Genomic DNA, 16,504 nt, shown 5'->3' with positions numbered 1-16,504 from the left:
GGTCATTTTAGTAAGTGACCAGCTGGATCAGGGCTGACCTTAGGAAGTCTCCAGTGCGAGTCTCAGATGTGGTGCGCTCTGGTCAGCGGTGCCCGTCTGGCAGGAACTGCCTCATTTGGGCTCTAACCCGCCCGGTCCATGAGAATCCTCCTGAGGATCTCTTTGAAGCCAGATGTTCTCCGTCTCCACCGCGCGACACATTTAGACTGTAATCAGATCTTCACTTTATGTACGGCCTCGTCTGATTCCAATTAAGGCCACACACACTAACATCCTTTACATCTTTAAAGGCTGGGGCTGTGTCCCAAATTGCACACATATGCACTTTACATGCTGCTATAATCTGTGCTCTGCCACCAGCACACTTCACTGTGAAGGCTTGAATTGAGTGGCATAAATTAAACGGTGAGCAGCTGATCTGTGGTGGGTGATGGGGCAACCTGACTTCCAGAGACAGTCTGGACGGACAGGTGACAGGAGAACCTGAGAGTCGAAAATCCATCAGTGTCAGACCGGACAGGTGAGCAATCAGTAATTAAAAAAGACTCCTGCTAACGACTCCAGCATATCTGAATGAAACAGCCTAACTAAATGAAGAGAGCCAGAAGGTAACATAGACACGGAGACACCACAAACATAGACACACCCTCCACAAACCTGAGTGATCGCGTGCAGTGGGCTGATGGAATCAGGCATATTTTATTTTTTGCATAATTTCCCTCTCTCTCTCTTTTTTTACTCTCTTTTTTCTCCACTGCCAAAATGTTTCACATTTCTTACTGTCACTCTCCTTCTCATTCTCTCTCTCTCTCTCTCTCTCTCTCTCCATAAGTTTTAGAGGGAGGAAGTGTAAACAGTGACCTGAGAGTTAACAGGAATCCCTCTCTCTCTCTCTCTCTCTCTCTCTCTCTCTCTGTCTCTCTTTCTCTCTCTCTCTCTCTCTGTTTAGGAGGAGACACAGTGAGGGAGCTGAGGGGGGCGGGGTAGGCGAGGGGCCGCAGTAGAGGGGCTCCAGAGTTGAACAGGGCTGCAGAAGGAAAGTAAAGTTTGAGAGAGAGGGAACTCCAACAGAGGAAAGAAGAAGAAGAGAGAGAAAACAAACGAAAGACAGAGAGAGAGAGAAAGAGAGAGAGAGGACAAGAGGAAGACGGCTGGTCTGCCATGGCCACCGGAGAAATTAAAACTCTACCCGCTGGCCCGGCGGACGGCGGCAGCAGCGGCTTTCCTCCAGGAACCTTTAAGGAACCCAAACGGCTCTACTGTAAGAACGGCGGCTTCTTCCTGAGGATCCTCCCGGACGGACGGGTGGACGGGATCCGGGAGAAGAACGACCCGAACAGTAAGAACCCCCCAGTTTTACTTTTTCACCCCAGGAGTGTTCGGGACAGGCAGGGAGGGGGAGGAACACAAAGCACCTTTATGATGTCGGAGCGAGGCGGCGGCAGGGGGAGAAATCCGGCCCGGCTGAGGTCAACTTTCCAAACTTTCCGACTGGAATTTTTCCTTCTGTGTTTTGGGGTTTAATATCAGCGTTTCACTGGAGCTCTGAGCTGTCTCCTATTTGATTAATCACTTTTTTTTTACTTATTAGTTAAAAAAAAGGTATTTCTCATTAATTAATAACACTTATACTGTTATTACCATGTTATTACCATGTTAATACTATGTTATAACTATGTATTATATTTAAAAAGCCCATATACAATGTATTTTCCACAGTAAACATCCAGTCATGATAGACTGGCATCCATAGATTGGCAATGCTGATAAGGAAGCTTATATCTCTTTTAAATCAATTAGTTTTGGAACAAAAAATAGTGTATATAGACCTTTTAAACATGTAATATATAGTAATAACATGGTAATAACAGAATTAGTTGTGGGTAGATTTAGTAAACAAACCCATAGCAGTATCATTAGTGGAACAAATAATGGTGTATATAGGCCCTTTAAATGTAATATATAGTAATAACGTGGTAATAACACTTATTACTAATATAATAATGATTATTTAGCACTTGCTCTTGATGATGTATGAGCTACTATATTAATGATAATAGTGAAATAACATGTAAACTATATATAAAATATATGTCCTTTTCCAATCCTGGTGCTGTTCGTTTAGGCGTGATGTATGTAAATGAGCTCTGTTCTGATTTGTGCCCCATTCAGAAAGCTGACCAATCTTATACAAACGGGTTAATTGGGTGAAGCTATGTCATTGTTTTGGCTTTGATGATGTCACAAATGATCTTCACCAATCACCACTTTAAAGTTTACCTTTAACATTTACTGACTTATAAACACTTATTCTGTTGTTATTACCATGTTATTACTATACATTATTTTAAAGGGCCAGTACAGCATAACTTTGGTACTGTGCTTTAAAGACTGATATATGTAAATGAGCTCTGTTCTGATAGGCCGTTCTCTGTAGCTGTGTTGTGGTGATTACACTGATTACAGACAGTGTGATTAGAGGCTGTACTGAGAGAGAAGGGGGGGGGGGAGAGATAAACAGAATAAGAGAGGGATAAAAGTGATATTAATATATTGATTATTGATGTTACATCTCATATATCTTCTTTCCTTCTATTAATTTAACTTTAATGTGCTTTCGTAACTTTTAATATTACTGTTTTTTCTGTCTAACCTGCATTTTTATGTATTTATTTTATTATCATTATTTTCTAATATATGATTACTTGTAAATGGTAATAGTATATATAATTACTATATAATGCCAATATATAAAGTACCACTGCACTGAACTGAGAGAGAGAGAGAGAGAGAGAGAGAGAGAGAGAGAGAGAGAATTTATAAGGTGTGACAGCAGGTCCGTTGATATATATTACACACACAAGGTACATTTGTATGAGTAGTATAATCACAATAATACACCAGAGGGAGTGTATTATTGTGATTATACCACAGTTCCATTATCACTGTTTATTGAAAGATTTTGAGTTATGATGATAAAATACAATCTGGTTGGTTATGAACACTCAAATAGTTCCATTGCTGCTCTGTTTGTAGCTGCACAGTTTGGTTTGTAAGCGCTGCATGGTTGCTAGGTTACCTGTATGTGGTGGAGTAATACATAGAGAGCTTTGGTTACAGTACATTACCGGCTGATAACGGCACTCATAGAACGCCTCTCAGCCAATAACATTGCAGGGTCATCCGTTACTGTTTGTGACAGGTTTCTGAACAGTGTTGCCAAGCAACACTCCGATAACGTTAATGAATGCAATCAAATCTGCACAGCAATCTAGTAAAAAGTCAGCTCTGGACAGTAGAGACAGGATAAACTCTTTTAATACCCTTAATTTCAGAGAAAAGGGTATTCCAGGTCTTCTCCTTTGAAGAGCGTATCCAGGTCAGGCTGAAGTTCAGTCACGTGTTCGTGTTGTTTGGAGTCGACCAATCACAGGCATGCAATCTCCGAGGAGGACATGATCTCAACATCAAAGAATGCTCAAATTCCCCAAATCTGCCCCACCAGGAGGCGCGTCGTCCCAGTCCTGCCAAAACCTCGATAATATCCAGACTCCTGTCTCAGTGTGAACTCAGCTCTACGTCCCTGTGGGCGGAGCCTGGCTGTGATTGACACTTTGACTGGACATGCCTTTGATAGACATCACACCTATTCATCAAACCTATTACATAAAATTAAAACCCTGGCAGCTAAAGTGAATATATATATACAGTACAGTATATATACAGAAAAAGCTTCACTAATGTTACAATAAAAACAAAAACAGCAATTTTACAAAAAGCAGAGCTTTTTTTTTCCTTAAATCATCTTCTAATCTCTCCTCCTCATCTAATAGAGTTTAATAGAGTTATTTATTTCTAGTTCTCATCATATTAATCAACACCTGGTTTGGTAAATTATTGGTAAATATGGTGAATCAGGTGAGCTGCTGACGGAACTGAACATAATATACACATGCTGGTTTTAAAATATTAAAATTCAGAATCCCTTGTTATGTTTTACTGTATGTATGTTTACTGTTTAAATCATATTTGGTGTTTTTTTTTTCAGGTAAAACCCTCATATTGCTGGTATAAATGGATTAATGTAATTTGCTTTGGTGCCAAAAACATTTGGACAATATATATTTACACCAACAATTTCAGTATGGCCTTTAGGAGATCTGTAGAAAAATTATGTAGCGTTTAACTCTAATATATTTATCTATTATCTCGTTTAACAATCTCTTCTTTTCTTTTTTCTGGTCCCGACAGTCCGGCTGCAGCTCCAGGCCACATCAGTAGGCGAGGTGGTGATTAAAGGCCTGTCGGCTAACCGTTACCTGGCCATGAGCTCCGACGGGAGGCTGTATGGAGTGGTGAGTGCTTCACATAAACACACAGTAGATGACTGATGAGTAATGAATGTTGATAGGATGTCTAATAGCATCCAGCATCTTTTCAATCAGGGATAGGTCCAGCATTAAGATGATGGTCGATTTTGGTCTTTTTCTTGAAGACACTACAGATTTTACACCATGTTCAGCTGCTGTATCTCCAGATCTATAATCTCTGATTATATTAAATGTGTGGGATGTGTTTCTATTGGACTCTCTATCAACACTCCTATACCCCTACCACCCAATCTGCAGCTACTGTATACAGAGAATACTGCAGTTATTATGGGATGGATTATCACAGGAGGGACATTAGGAACCTCTACAACTCTCTACAGCATGCTGAGACGTCTGGATGTTGCAGCGTTACACATGAGTTACACATTAGTTACACACCACTACTGTTTGTGTAGATATATAAATATTACCCTAAATATCAGAATAAATTTATAATCATTTATTGTTCTTTATAACTTTTATCCTCTTTCTGAATAGAATTATGATATCATACTTCCTTCTGGGTAAAACTATTTTATGACGATGATTGTATTATACAGCTCTGGAAAAAAATAGGAGAGGACCTAAAAAGTGATGAATTAAAAACCTCTGGATGATCACAAGCCATCAAACCACCAAACTGAACTACTTGAATTTTTACACCAGGAGTAAAGCAGCATAAAGTTATCCAAAAGCAGTGTGTAAGACTGGTGGAGGAGGAGAACATGATGACAAGATGCATGAAAAAAACTGTGACTAAAAACCACCAGGATTATTCCACCAAATATTGATTATTTCTGAACTCTTAAAACTTTATGAATATGAACTTGTTTTTTTCTTTCCATTATTTGAGGTCTGAAAGTTCTGCATCTTTTTTGTTATTTCAGTCATTTCTCATTTTCTGTAAATAAATGCTCTAAATGAGAATATTTTTATTTGTAATTTGGGAGAAATGTTGTCTGTAGTTTATAGAATAAAACAACTATGTTCATTTTACTCAAACATAAACCTATAAATAGCAAAATCAGAGAAACTGATTCAGAAACTGAAGTGCTCTCTTCATTTTTTACAGAGCTGTAGATATTTAATATAGAGTTTAATTCTATAGAAGCTTCTTTTACTGTATAAACTGAGTAGCTGTGGTTTTAGCAGAGATCAGTGGACCTAAACGGTGAGTCCGTGCCCTCGGTTCTCTTAAGGTCATATTATTACAGGGAAATCTACCCTGTGTGTGTGTGTGTGTGTGTGTGTGGTTACACAACCAGTCCAGAGCAGGCACTATATATCATTACAGATGAACGAATACCGCTGAGCCACACACACACACACACACACACACACAGCGGTGGGTGTTTCTGATGTGGTTTTTGGTGAAACAGATGTTGGGACTCTGGATTCCTGCTGGTTGAGTTTATATATTCAGGAGGAAGAGGAGGATGACCGCTACAAGGAAACCCCAGTCAGTGGAGCTCCTGTGTTTACTGTTACCGAGATAGCATTGTGGTGGTGCTAATGTTATGTTTCATAGGTTTAAATCTATTAATCTGATTAATTTGATATATATTTTTTTCTTGTTCATCCTGCAGAGAAGAGCGACTGAGGAGTGTCACTTCCTGGAGCGTCTGGAGGCAAACAACTACAACACCTACAGATCCCGTAAATACCCGGATTGGTACGTGGCCCTGAAGAGGACGGGACAGTACAAGAGCGGCTCTAAAACCGGACCCGGACAAAAGGCCATCCTCTTCCTCCCCATGTCCGCCAAGACCTGAACCTCACCCGTACGAGAGGCCTTCACTAGATCCACGTGAAACGTGAAAAAAAGGGGATGTGGAATCACACAAATCTTACAGTATAAAAAAATATAGCTTTAATTAGTTACTAGTACTCGAACGAAGCCACATTTTTTTGCAGACATTCAGCCACAACGTGGAAAAACTGAAAAACTTGAAGCTTCTTTCACGAGCGTGTGGAAATATATATTATATTTTTGTTCGTAAGGCTGGAAAGTTCCAGAGCTGCAAAGGTTTAGAGGGTTTTTCTGAGGGTTCAACAGTTTTTTTTACTTTAAATACATAATGTGAGTTAAATCATGCTGCTTCTGTGACTTATACATATGATCTAGATACAGCTCTAGGAAAAAATAAGGAGCGCACTTTTAAAGTAAAGTAAACAAAACTATAAAAAAAATCTTCCTTTAAAAGTCAAACGAGTGCTGGAGGTTAATCTACACAGATTTTCTTTAGTGAAAACTGATTTTTTGGGTGAGTAAAGCGCTTCCGTTTATTTACAGTAAGCTTAGATTCCCAATTAGATTTCTCCATCACTAAGGATGGATCATTAGCATTAGCGGCTAACCACTAGTGCTAAACTGAGAATCCCTGAGTGTTCCGGTAAGCCAAAGTGATATTAGCTAGCGGTTTGTCCCACGTAGCTTGTTTTAACATGGTAAATGTAAAGGCTACAGGTTGATATCGACGCTGTCCAATGAAAAACACTTATCTCCATTTTTGTCGATTTTTAGTTTACTACATAATTTGAACAGACAAACTGTATCTTACACTGTGCCAAAATTTCTTGATGAACAGACCAATAGAAACTCTTAAAAACTACCTGAAATAAACTCTTTTTACATTGACTTTCACTGAAAGTTTGCAATGTTTTTTCTCTTTCCTGTAAAGTTGCTTTTTTGGAGATAAGTGTTTTTCATTGGACAGCGTCGATATACTAACCTTTGAGCGTCGAAAAAGCTAATGCTGCTCCAGCAGTGCTAGCTGGGGTAAACAGCAGCAGGCTACAGACCTAGGAAACAACGGTTAGCGACTAAAGCTAAACTGAAACTCCTGTATATAACTCTCTACTTCAGTGGAGTGACTTTACTGCTCCTTAATACCTGACTGGTAAAATTTATACACAAAGAGAACTGACGATTTTTGGGAAAATTAAGGCATTTTAAGTGTGACCTATAGTGTGTAAAATACAGTATATTATGTTCACTAAAAATGTAACTGTCAGCTTTAAAATATCCTCACACAGCATCCTAAATATCCAGTTTCCAGCACACGATCACATTCCCAAATCAGACCTTTGTAACGTCCTCTGAGCACCGTTGTTCCTCTACTGTATCACCAGTGTTTATTATTTCGGATGCTCCTCTGGAATGTGTCTGTGGTAGAGCTGATAGAACAGGCCGGTGTAGACGGCGGGAACCTCCTCCACGCCGAGGTCGATGTTGTGGAAGCCGTTCTCCAGGCCGTACAGCAGCAGTTTGGCGATGCGGCTCGTTATGGGCGTGGTTTCCTCGGTTTTAGCCAGTTCGGACAGATCCAGCCACTCGCAGCGCAGACACTCCTGCATACAGAAGCTGATGTCGTAGGTCAGGGGGCGGAGCCGGCAGATCAGATACATGTCCGACATTCCGAACGCTCCGGGGTGGTTGTGCTGCTGCCGGATGCTCAGGAGAGATCGGAATTCCGATCGGACGCCGGTTTCCTCGAAGACCTCGCGCACAGCAGTGTCTCCTAGTTTAGATAGGGGAAAAGCAATGATTAAATGATTAAAGCAGCATGGCTTACAGAAATCTGCAACACTTGGGGTAGGGTGGTTCATCCAGTACTAAAGTCATCCAAACTATGAAAAAAAAAAAAAACGTATGGAATTATTATATTTTTAACAAAAAAGTGCTATAAACAAACCAGAATATGTTTTATATCTTTTTATATCATTTGTCAGAAAAAAGTAGCACCTCTTGCTAAAATAACAGTTTTAGAGTCATCTGGAATGGCTTTCAGTTAACAGCTGTGCCTTGTCAAGAGTTATTTAATTGAAATAAATAAATATTATGTTGTAAAATTATCGTCAGATGCAGTCACAAAAAAAACTTAACAAAAAAAAAAAACAATCAAAAATGTTATGATGATAAAACTGGCACTCATCAGGACCACCCCAGAAAAGGAAGAATTCAGTAGTCTGAATGACTTCAGTATTCATTTACAATGTAGACAATAAAAAAGAAAGTGTGTCCAAACTTTTGACTGGTACTGTATATTACATTATGTTTATTAACCAGCCCCCATAGCTGCTTTACTTAATGCATTTAATAGTGACGTGTACAAGCATGCCAAAAGTCATGGGACAGGAATTTTCCTTGGAGGAATGAAGAATTTCAGGAACTGTGAAAGTTTCATCAAATGCAGTCACAAAAAAAAAAAGAAAAAAAAAAGAAAACAGCAACCAAAAATGTTATGATGATAAAACTGGCACTCATCAGGACTGGCCAAGGGACAAAAACTTCAGTTGTCTGAATGACTTCAGTTTTAATTTACAATGTAGGGGGGGAAGGAAAATTTTAAATAAGAAATGGTGTCCAAACTTTTGACTGGTATTGTATATTACATTATGTTTATAAACCAGCCGCATTAGCTGCTTGACTTTCTAGCAACATATACTAACATGCCAAAAGTGATGGGACAGGAATTTTGGCATGCCAGTGCAAATAGACAATGTTCTATTAGCAATCCAACGTGGTAATGATAATAAATACATATTTATAATATGTTATAATAGTAATAGTTAGATAATAGATCTATCTAGCCACTATAATGTTGTCAGTATGAAGGTCTGTATGAGTGAATGTACCAAAATAAGAGGCATTTCAGTATTATTTAAAAATGATGTAAAATGTACATATATGAGTTTATTTTTAATCTGAATAACAGAACTTTGGTGTAATTGTGTCCAATATTTAAAAAAACTGTTATAACTCTGAACACAAACATTAGACTTTACATATTAAATATCTTTATAATAAACTCACCGATATTCTCTCCCGGCTCCGACAGGCCTCCCGGGAACTTCCACGCGTTCTTAGTCTGAAACAAAACCACACTGTTTTCAGTAAAGTTTAAATGTTTAAATACCAGTTTGTCGTGAATGTTTTAAATATCTGGTACTTTATAAACAATAATAATAATAATAATAATAATACTGTAAGTATTTAACTATTAATCATCATGAATTCATTCATGTATTATTATTTTCATATTTTTTTGTTTCTTTAAAAGAACTTTTAGACTTTTAGAGTTTGTTCTACTGATGTTCATAAAGCATTTTATGTTTCTTAAAGTCTAATATTTATCTAAAAGGAAGGAGAAAATGCTGCTAGTTATAAATTAAAATTTAGTTTGTGGTTTTAAATGCAGTAGATTTATGATGCCTTTAATAACACGTTATGTAACAAGTTATGTAAAAAGCTGTATTTTCCCACCTTTGTTAAATGTGTTTTTCTGAAATATATTTCATAAATGGTTCAATAAAGAGTATTTTTGTCGAGGAACTGTTTGCTTTTAAATGAATTAACAGAACATACTGGGGCATGTGCTAAAGTCTAATGCAAGCAAACATAAAAACACCCCCAAAAAGTCCATAAAGTCCAAATTGTGTATTAATGCAATAATGAACTGATTTATTCACTACTTGCTGTTCATATGGAAAATTCCAGCTTCAATAATTTTGATTTTCTTTTATTAGTGTTTATTAATAAGGGTTAATCTACAGTTACAGTAGATACAGAATCACCAGCACTGTAATCTGTTGTACCAGTACTGCTCTGTAATTAATCTACAGTTACAGTAGATACAGAATCACCAGCACTGTAATCTGTTGTACCCATACTGCTCTGTAATTAATCTACAGTTACAGTAGATACAGAATCACCAGCACTGTAATCTGTTGTACCCGTACTGCTCTGTAATTAATCTACAGTTACAGTAGATACAGAATCACCAGCACCGTAATCTGTTGTACCCGTACTGCTCTGTAATTAATCTACAGTTACAGTAGATACAGAATCACCAGCACTGTAATCTGTTGTACCAGTACTGCTCTGTAATTAATCTACAGTTACAGTAGATACAGAATCACCAGCACTGTAATCTGTTGTACCCGTACTGCTCTGTAATTAATCTACAGTTACAGTAGATACAGAATCACCAGCACTGTAATCTGTTGTACTCATACTGCTCTGTAATTAACCTACAGTTACAGTAGATACAGAATCACCAGCACTGTAATCTGTTGTACTCATACTGCTCTGTAATTAATCTACAGTTACAGTAGATACAGAATCACCAGCACTGTAATCTGTTGTACCCGTACTGCTCTGTAATTAATCTACAGTTACAGTAGATACAGAATCACCAGCACTGTAATCTGTTGTACCCGTACTGCTCTTTAATTAATCTACAGTTACAGTAGATACAGAATCACCAGCACTGTAATCTGTTGTACCCATACTGCTCTGTAATTAATCTACAGTTACAGTAGATACAGAATCACCAGCACTGTAATCTGTTGTACCCGTACTGCTCTGTAATTAATCTACAGTTACAGTAGATACAGAATCACCAGCACTGTAATCTGTTGTACCCATACATACGGATTTCAGCACAACACCTCTTTCTTTTTCATTTTCTATTGTTTAATGGGTGATGATAACCTGATTTAAGTTTCTGAAGCGTTTAGAAAAAGTGTTTAAACACTGTAGAAGAACCGGACCATGGATCAGTAGGTCTAAAATCAGGAACACTTATTTTGGTTGGACCAAATTTTGGTGTTTTTGATGTTTGGTCTAAAAGTTTAGTACCTGCTTCCTGTATTCAGTACATGATTAAAGTAAATCAGGTGATCTGCTGCTGCTGCTGATACTAAACAGATCCACACAGTTATATAGTGTTTTTATTTTTAGTGTTATAAACAGACTCTGTGCTGAGATAAACAGACTGCAGTTTAGAGTCTGTGTTAGCATGTGTGTGTGTTAGCGTGTGTGTGTTAGCGTGTGTGTGTGTGTGTTTATCAGAAGAACAGGATCTGCAGGGTTGGGAGGAAAAGCTGGAGGGATGAGGAGTCTGGAAAGCATTACAGGGACAGGAACTGCAGACAGTAGAGTTAATGATAGTGTAGCTGGGTGGATGAGGGGGTGGGGGTGGGGATGGGGGTGGATGAGATGGTATTGCTGCTGAACTCGACATTTTCCTTAAGATCCAAAAGCTCCACAGCCGAATACAGAACCAAACTCCTCTTGCTTTATAAAAAAAATACTATAGACACGCCCCCGGCAGAGCGCGAGAGTCAGGCTAGCTGCTAGTGGCTCTAAAATCATAATCATCTTTACGACAGTTTGAACATTTTCTCCAGGCCTGTAGGGGGAGCCTTGTTATAAAACCAACCAAGGGTTGCATAGTTTGCCTTCAAATAGATATTATTACAAGAAATAACTTAAGGATATTACTTTAAAGTGGGGAGGGGGGCTTCAGCATGCTGTGCCTGGAATTTAAACTTTCATTTTTAATCAGAAATGTGAATCACCTCATTCCCCGGCGCCACGCTCCACATTCAAACCCCAAAACTCTCAGATCGTTCAGTCGTGACTCACGACTGCAGGAGGTGGAGAATAACGACTTAAGAGCTTCAGAGAACTAAATAACGAGTAACACAATCCGGAAGCTCCTCCGCCAGATACGGCTGATGGCTGAGCGCCAGTCTGCTCTCTACAGGATCTGTAACACTAAACGACGATGGAGAAGCTGACTTCAGGTCAGTTTTTATAGGGGTTTTTATCCTCTGTGATTTTATTCCCGTCCAGAACGATCATGTAGGTGTTTTTCTCAGACGTCCTCTGAGATAAATAAATTACAGGCTGAATTATCTACTGTTTTTCTCTGAACTCCGTGCTCCTCCGGTAATTTTAGTCCCGTCCGGACGCACATCTCTGAGTTTCGTCTCCTCGCATTTAATAAAATAGATATTTGTCCACTGCGGCGCACCGTAATGGACACGCCACGGTTTCCACGGAGATCCACGTAAAAAAAAAAAACAGCTACTGAACGCTGTGATGATGTCATGTGAAAAAAAAAGCCTAAAAACTCACTGATCCTCTTTTTTTCAATTGCAGTCCGAATGCAGGAGTTTTATCACTAAAGAGTAAAAGTGTATAAAAATTTTCACAGATGTCCCCATGAGAAAATAATCCCATTCAGATCGTGGTTTACAGCACTTTTTTTTTTTTACATCTTTTATTCTCATTTGGACCAAACTGAAAAGGCCAAAAGTCCAAACAAGGTACAGGTAGGTGTGAAAGAGTTTCTTGTTATAAGTCATATTTTTTTTACTTTTGCTCATTTCCTTTAAAAGTAAAGTTGTATTGAATTGATAGAGAGACAGAGATACAGTAAATATCTTCTACATCCCATAATCCCTTATAATATAGTAACACAGGTTGTGAGTGGAGGGCAGGTCTGATAGTTCTGGAGGAGAACGTGGAGAACGTTAATGATCTGCAGGAAACACTCAGTTTATCCAAACCTGCATAATGAGGGCTGTTTATAGCAGCAGGGAGGCGGTGCAGAGCTTCGAGCTGATTGGACGAGAGCAACAAGGTGCTGCACTCAATACACTGCTGCACTGTGTATAAACTGTGTGTGTTTGTGTGTGTGTGTGCGTGTGTGTGCTGTAAACTGAAGTGCTTGTCTGATACACATGGCCTGTGTTTACCGGGTGCTAGGCTAGGCTAACGCCCGGCTGTAAAGTACACGAGTCAGTGATCTCCACAGTGAGGCTCTCAGAGCAGCAGTGTGCTGTACGAGATTTTTATTTTATTTTTAGTTATACGTTAAAGGTACCTTGTTCTTGTCTTGCACGACCAGAACCTTCGCATTGGACTCGTTTACAACGGCACCTTCAGAGAAACAGAAGAACAGAGATCAGCGTAAATAACACACAGACACACACAGTACAACTTTAACAATCTTAATAATAAGGTTCTTCACTGCAGCTACGGTTTCCTCCTTAAACCTTTCAGACCTTACTTATGTTCTAAGAATCTTCTGAAGAAGATGCTCTCAAAAACAGAATTCAATAAGGTTAATACATTAATTAATAAAATAAAATGCAGTCCTCCTCCAGGTGGACGGTGGTTTCCGGTTGAGAGTACGCTGTGCGCTATTGGCTGCCGCTTCTCACCGGTGTGTGGATGAGTGCTGAGTATTAATGATTGTGTGCAATACGTGTAAATTGTAAAGCATTCTTTTTTCTTTTTTTTTTTTTTGAAAGGTGCTTTATAAGTGTTACTCAATTTATCATACATTTATAATAAATAAAAATCTAACATATTTGTATTTTGTCTGTTTATCGCTGTGGAGTCATTAATGTAACAGTTATTTTTATTTCATATAACTCAACTTATATGGTTTCATTTATTCTACACACATTTTAATATATATGTTTATCAATATATCTCACAAATTATTTCTTATCAGTAAAAAACAGGCGTTTTCACTGCCAAATAAGATGGGATGCTACCGTGCTTTAATTCAGTGTGCAGATTTTTTAAGAAAACTTTTTAAACAGCATGAGGAAGAACCACTAAAAATAAACAAGCCTCAAAAGAAGAACCTGATAAGATCTTTAGGAAGAATCACTAAGAGAGCAGGAAAGAGAACCTCTTTAATAGAATATTCTGTAGTTATGGGAGACACTATTAAACAGGTGGAGCTTCTTCAGGAAACATCAGTAAAACAGATCACATTCCTGATGTTCGTTTATCGGAAAATCCCAAAGTTTCCTCCTCCTCCCCACCATCCCATCCTGAACCGTCCTGTAAAATCAGCATCCTCACTGAGACATGTTCCAACATGTCCCTCCACCAGCACCCGAGAAACCACAGCGCCCCCTGCTGCTGAACCCCGGGGAGTATCCTGTATTCCACAAATTCATACTGAACGTAGATTACAGATTATGATAAATATGAGCAAAAACATTTCTAAACTCTTTATTTGTCTAATTTCCAGCAGCTTGAGTTCTAATAATTGATCAAGTTGGCCTAAATCAACCCAAAATTACTTAAATAATAATAAATAAATCTATAAAATACTTCAAAAGAACATTAACATCAGGGATGTCACAATCAAGGCTGTTTGGATCTATCGTTTTTGTCTGATCTGGGTTTTTTTTCATGACTAAAATGTGCTTTATTATAAACATAATATATAGGTAACAATTTACAAAGCTTAGGACATTAATAAACCTTGACAAATAGAGTATTAACTCATTTTTGTTTGACATTATAATTAAACATTACTATATTGAATGCTTGAGAATGTTGTAATTAGTAATGAATTAAACCATTAGTTAAAAGTACAGCTAAAAAAAAAGTGTGGGTGGGATTATCGGCATAGCTAAATTAGGGAGAAAAAAAAAATATATAATAAATAAATAAATTGGTTAGTAAATGCATTAGTTACCAACTATATTAATAATAGATTTTAATCATTTTTAATAGATTTAACCAATAAGTTGATGCAGTTCTAATACACTTCACACACACACGACTCACCTGCCACCCCGACCTGGTGCGTGGCGTATCCGGGCAGCCGGCTCTCTCCGGGCCCCATCCACAGGCTGAGCACCGCCGTGGCCCCGAGCGCGTGGTGGAAGGTGAAGCCGTGCAGCGCTGCAGCCTCCGCCAACCGGCACTGAGCCAACGGTACATACAGCCATACCGCTATCCTCCCATCAGAACGCCACTGAGAGAGAGAGTCTAACACACACACACTGTGTAAATAGAATGTAATCAAACAGTCGATTCAGGGTTCAAAAAAACGCTATGTGTGAAAACAAACCAGCACAGGATCTGCTCTCAGTGCAGAAATGTTTATTCAGGTAAAACGAGAAAACACCATAAAACACTGGATTTCTTTCCCATACTGCTTGAAACCTGTGGCCTGCTTAATAAATGTGGAACAGTGCAATTTGCAAACTTATATTTTATAAATTCTTTACCTTTTAAGTGTCAGTTTGTTTTATGGTCTTTTAGAATGTTCTGTTTTTTTTCCTTTTTACGTATATATTATATTAATTATATTAAATGTTGTTCAAATTAGTATTTTTTTTAACTGTAAATGGCTGCACTGTAAAAATACCTCAATGTAAAGGTTTATTAATTGATTGGTAGATTGATTAATATTTACACGTTTGTGTCACTCAGAATAAAATGACAGTGAGTTGATGTTTAAAGCACACAAGATAAACGAACGAAGATAAACTGAAAAATTATAAATGAAAATGTTAAGTGAAAATATTACAAAACAATGTAAATCCGCGCATGCGCAATGATGGTAAGAAGCATATATCGATGAGTAGCACAACTCGACAGAACACCGGCATTATTGAAAAAACGTGAAATGTTTCTTTACTAAAGTAAACACCAGTTTAAATGACAAGTTAAAATAAATCAAATCTCCAAAAGGACAAATAAAGCGCTGCAGTAATTTAACCTAAACTACAGGGTTATTTTGTAGTTTTTAAGTTTTGTAACTTTTAACCCTTTACCTCTCAGCATGGAGCTAAATGCGGACTCGCTGATCTGAGGGGGCAGATGCCGGACAGTCACGCCGCCGAAGCGGTCCGTTACCCCGGGCAGCAGAGCACTGACAGTCCGAGGCTCCGCATCTGGGCCTGCGGAGAGGCGGCGGAGCCACTGTAGAGAGGCCGTGCTGCGGGCGCCCTGTGCGGGCAGGGTTAGGAGCGAGCGCCGCAGAGCTGAGCCGAACACCGCCATGGAGAAAAACACCATGTAAACATTACCGCTCACAGACTGATTCAGTAACCGTAAATATTATAAAATGTGCTCATACGGAAAATCATTTCGGCACATTAGTTATGTTTTATTTACTAGACCATTTTTTTTACTTTCCTGTGTAAATATTTAATAAAAAATAAAAAATAAAAGATAATAAAAAAAAAATAAACATTTACTTTAAATGTTTAAAATGCAAATATTCATTCATCAGTCTTGATTATTACTAAATTAAAGCAAGTTAACCCTCTTTGGCACAGTGTTACTCTAAGACAACAAACCTTTCAAAATATTTTTGGTTACAATACCATACAATAATGTACCTTATTTTTTTATGTTTTTTCTTTGTGCAAAACGTTGAAATTTTAACATTAAATCAACATAATGTCCTCTACCTTTTTTATTTTATTTGGCACCAATATTAAAACAACAACATACATCGGGACTGTATAGCTTTAATGTAGTCTTTATTATTTAATTTACAATATATAAAAATCATAAA

The 16,504-nt window shown here is 38.1% G+C and overlaps 3 protein-coding genes and 1 long non-coding RNA gene across 4 annotated transcripts in view; 2 read left to right on the top strand and 2 right to left on the bottom strand.

The window, feature by feature from the left end:
- ube2ka (ubiquitin-conjugating enzyme E2Ka (UBC1 homolog, yeast)) overlaps positions 1–16,504 on the top strand; it is a 315,406-nt gene that overhangs the window by 111,080 nt on the left and 187,822 nt on the right. The window lies entirely within an intron of this gene.
- The window catches only part of LOC125784384 (uncharacterized), a 240,373-nt gene that overhangs the window by 51,011 nt on the left and 172,858 nt on the right, over positions 1–16,504 (bottom strand). The window lies entirely within an intron of this gene.
- On the top strand, positions 975–7,008 carry fgf2 (fibroblast growth factor 2). The gene is made up of 3 exons (XM_022676603.2): positions 975–1,339; positions 4,252–4,355; positions 5,957–7,008. Exons 1-3 carry the CDS (start codon positions 1,162–1,164, stop codon positions 6,140–6,142), a joined length of 468 nt encoding a protein of 155 aa, XP_022532324.1. The 5' UTR covers positions 975–1,161; the 3' UTR covers positions 6,143–7,008.
- nudt6 (nudix (nucleoside diphosphate linked moiety X)-type motif 6) lies at positions 6,900–16,020 on the bottom strand. The gene is made up of 5 exons (XM_007260311.4): positions 15,756–16,020; positions 14,761–14,964; positions 13,049–13,104; positions 9,187–9,241; positions 6,900–7,891 (listed from the first exon to the last, which is right to left on the bottom strand). The coding sequence occupies exons 1-5, from the start codon at positions 15,997–15,999 to the stop codon at positions 7,509–7,511; spliced, it is 942 nt and encodes a 313-aa protein (XP_007260373.3). The 5' UTR covers positions 16,000–16,020; the 3' UTR covers positions 6,900–7,508.

Source organism: Astyanax mexicanus, chromosome 19 (assembly GCF_023375975.1).
Source record: "Astyanax mexicanus isolate ESR-SI-001 chromosome 19, AstMex3_surface, whole genome shotgun sequence".
Taxonomy (NCBI): Eukaryota; Metazoa; Chordata; class Actinopteri; order Characiformes; family Acestrorhamphidae; genus Astyanax; species Astyanax mexicanus.
Note: the sequence above shows the minus strand (reverse complement) of the source record. Positions and strands in the feature narration are given on the sequence as shown.

Bases quoted from the DNA above. Each gene is read 5' to 3' on its own strand.
- fgf2 (XM_022676603.2), top strand. From the start codon at position 1,162: ATGGCCACCGGAGAAATTAAAACTCTACCCGCTGGCCCGGCGGACGGC. The intron at 1,340-4,251 runs GTAAGAACCCCC...TGGTCCCGACAG, and splicing joins GGAGAAGAACGACCCGAACA to TCCGGCTGCAGCTCCAGGCC. The intron at 4,356-5,956 runs GTGAGTGCTTCA...TTCATCCTGCAG, and splicing joins ACGGGAGGCTGTATGGAGTG to AGAAGAGCGACTGAGGAGTG.
- nudt6 (XM_007260311.4), bottom strand. From the start codon at position 15,999: ATGGTGTTTTTCTCCATGGCGGTGTTCGGCTCAGCTCTGCGGCGCTCG. The intron at 13,105-14,760 runs GTGAGTCGTGTG...GTTTCTCTGAAG, and splicing joins GCACCAGGTCGGGGTGGCAG to GTGCCGTTGTAAACGAGTCC. The intron at 7,892-9,186 runs GTGAGTTTATTA...TATCTAAACTAG, and splicing joins GGAGCCGGGAGAGAATATCG to GAGACACTGCTGTGCGCGAG.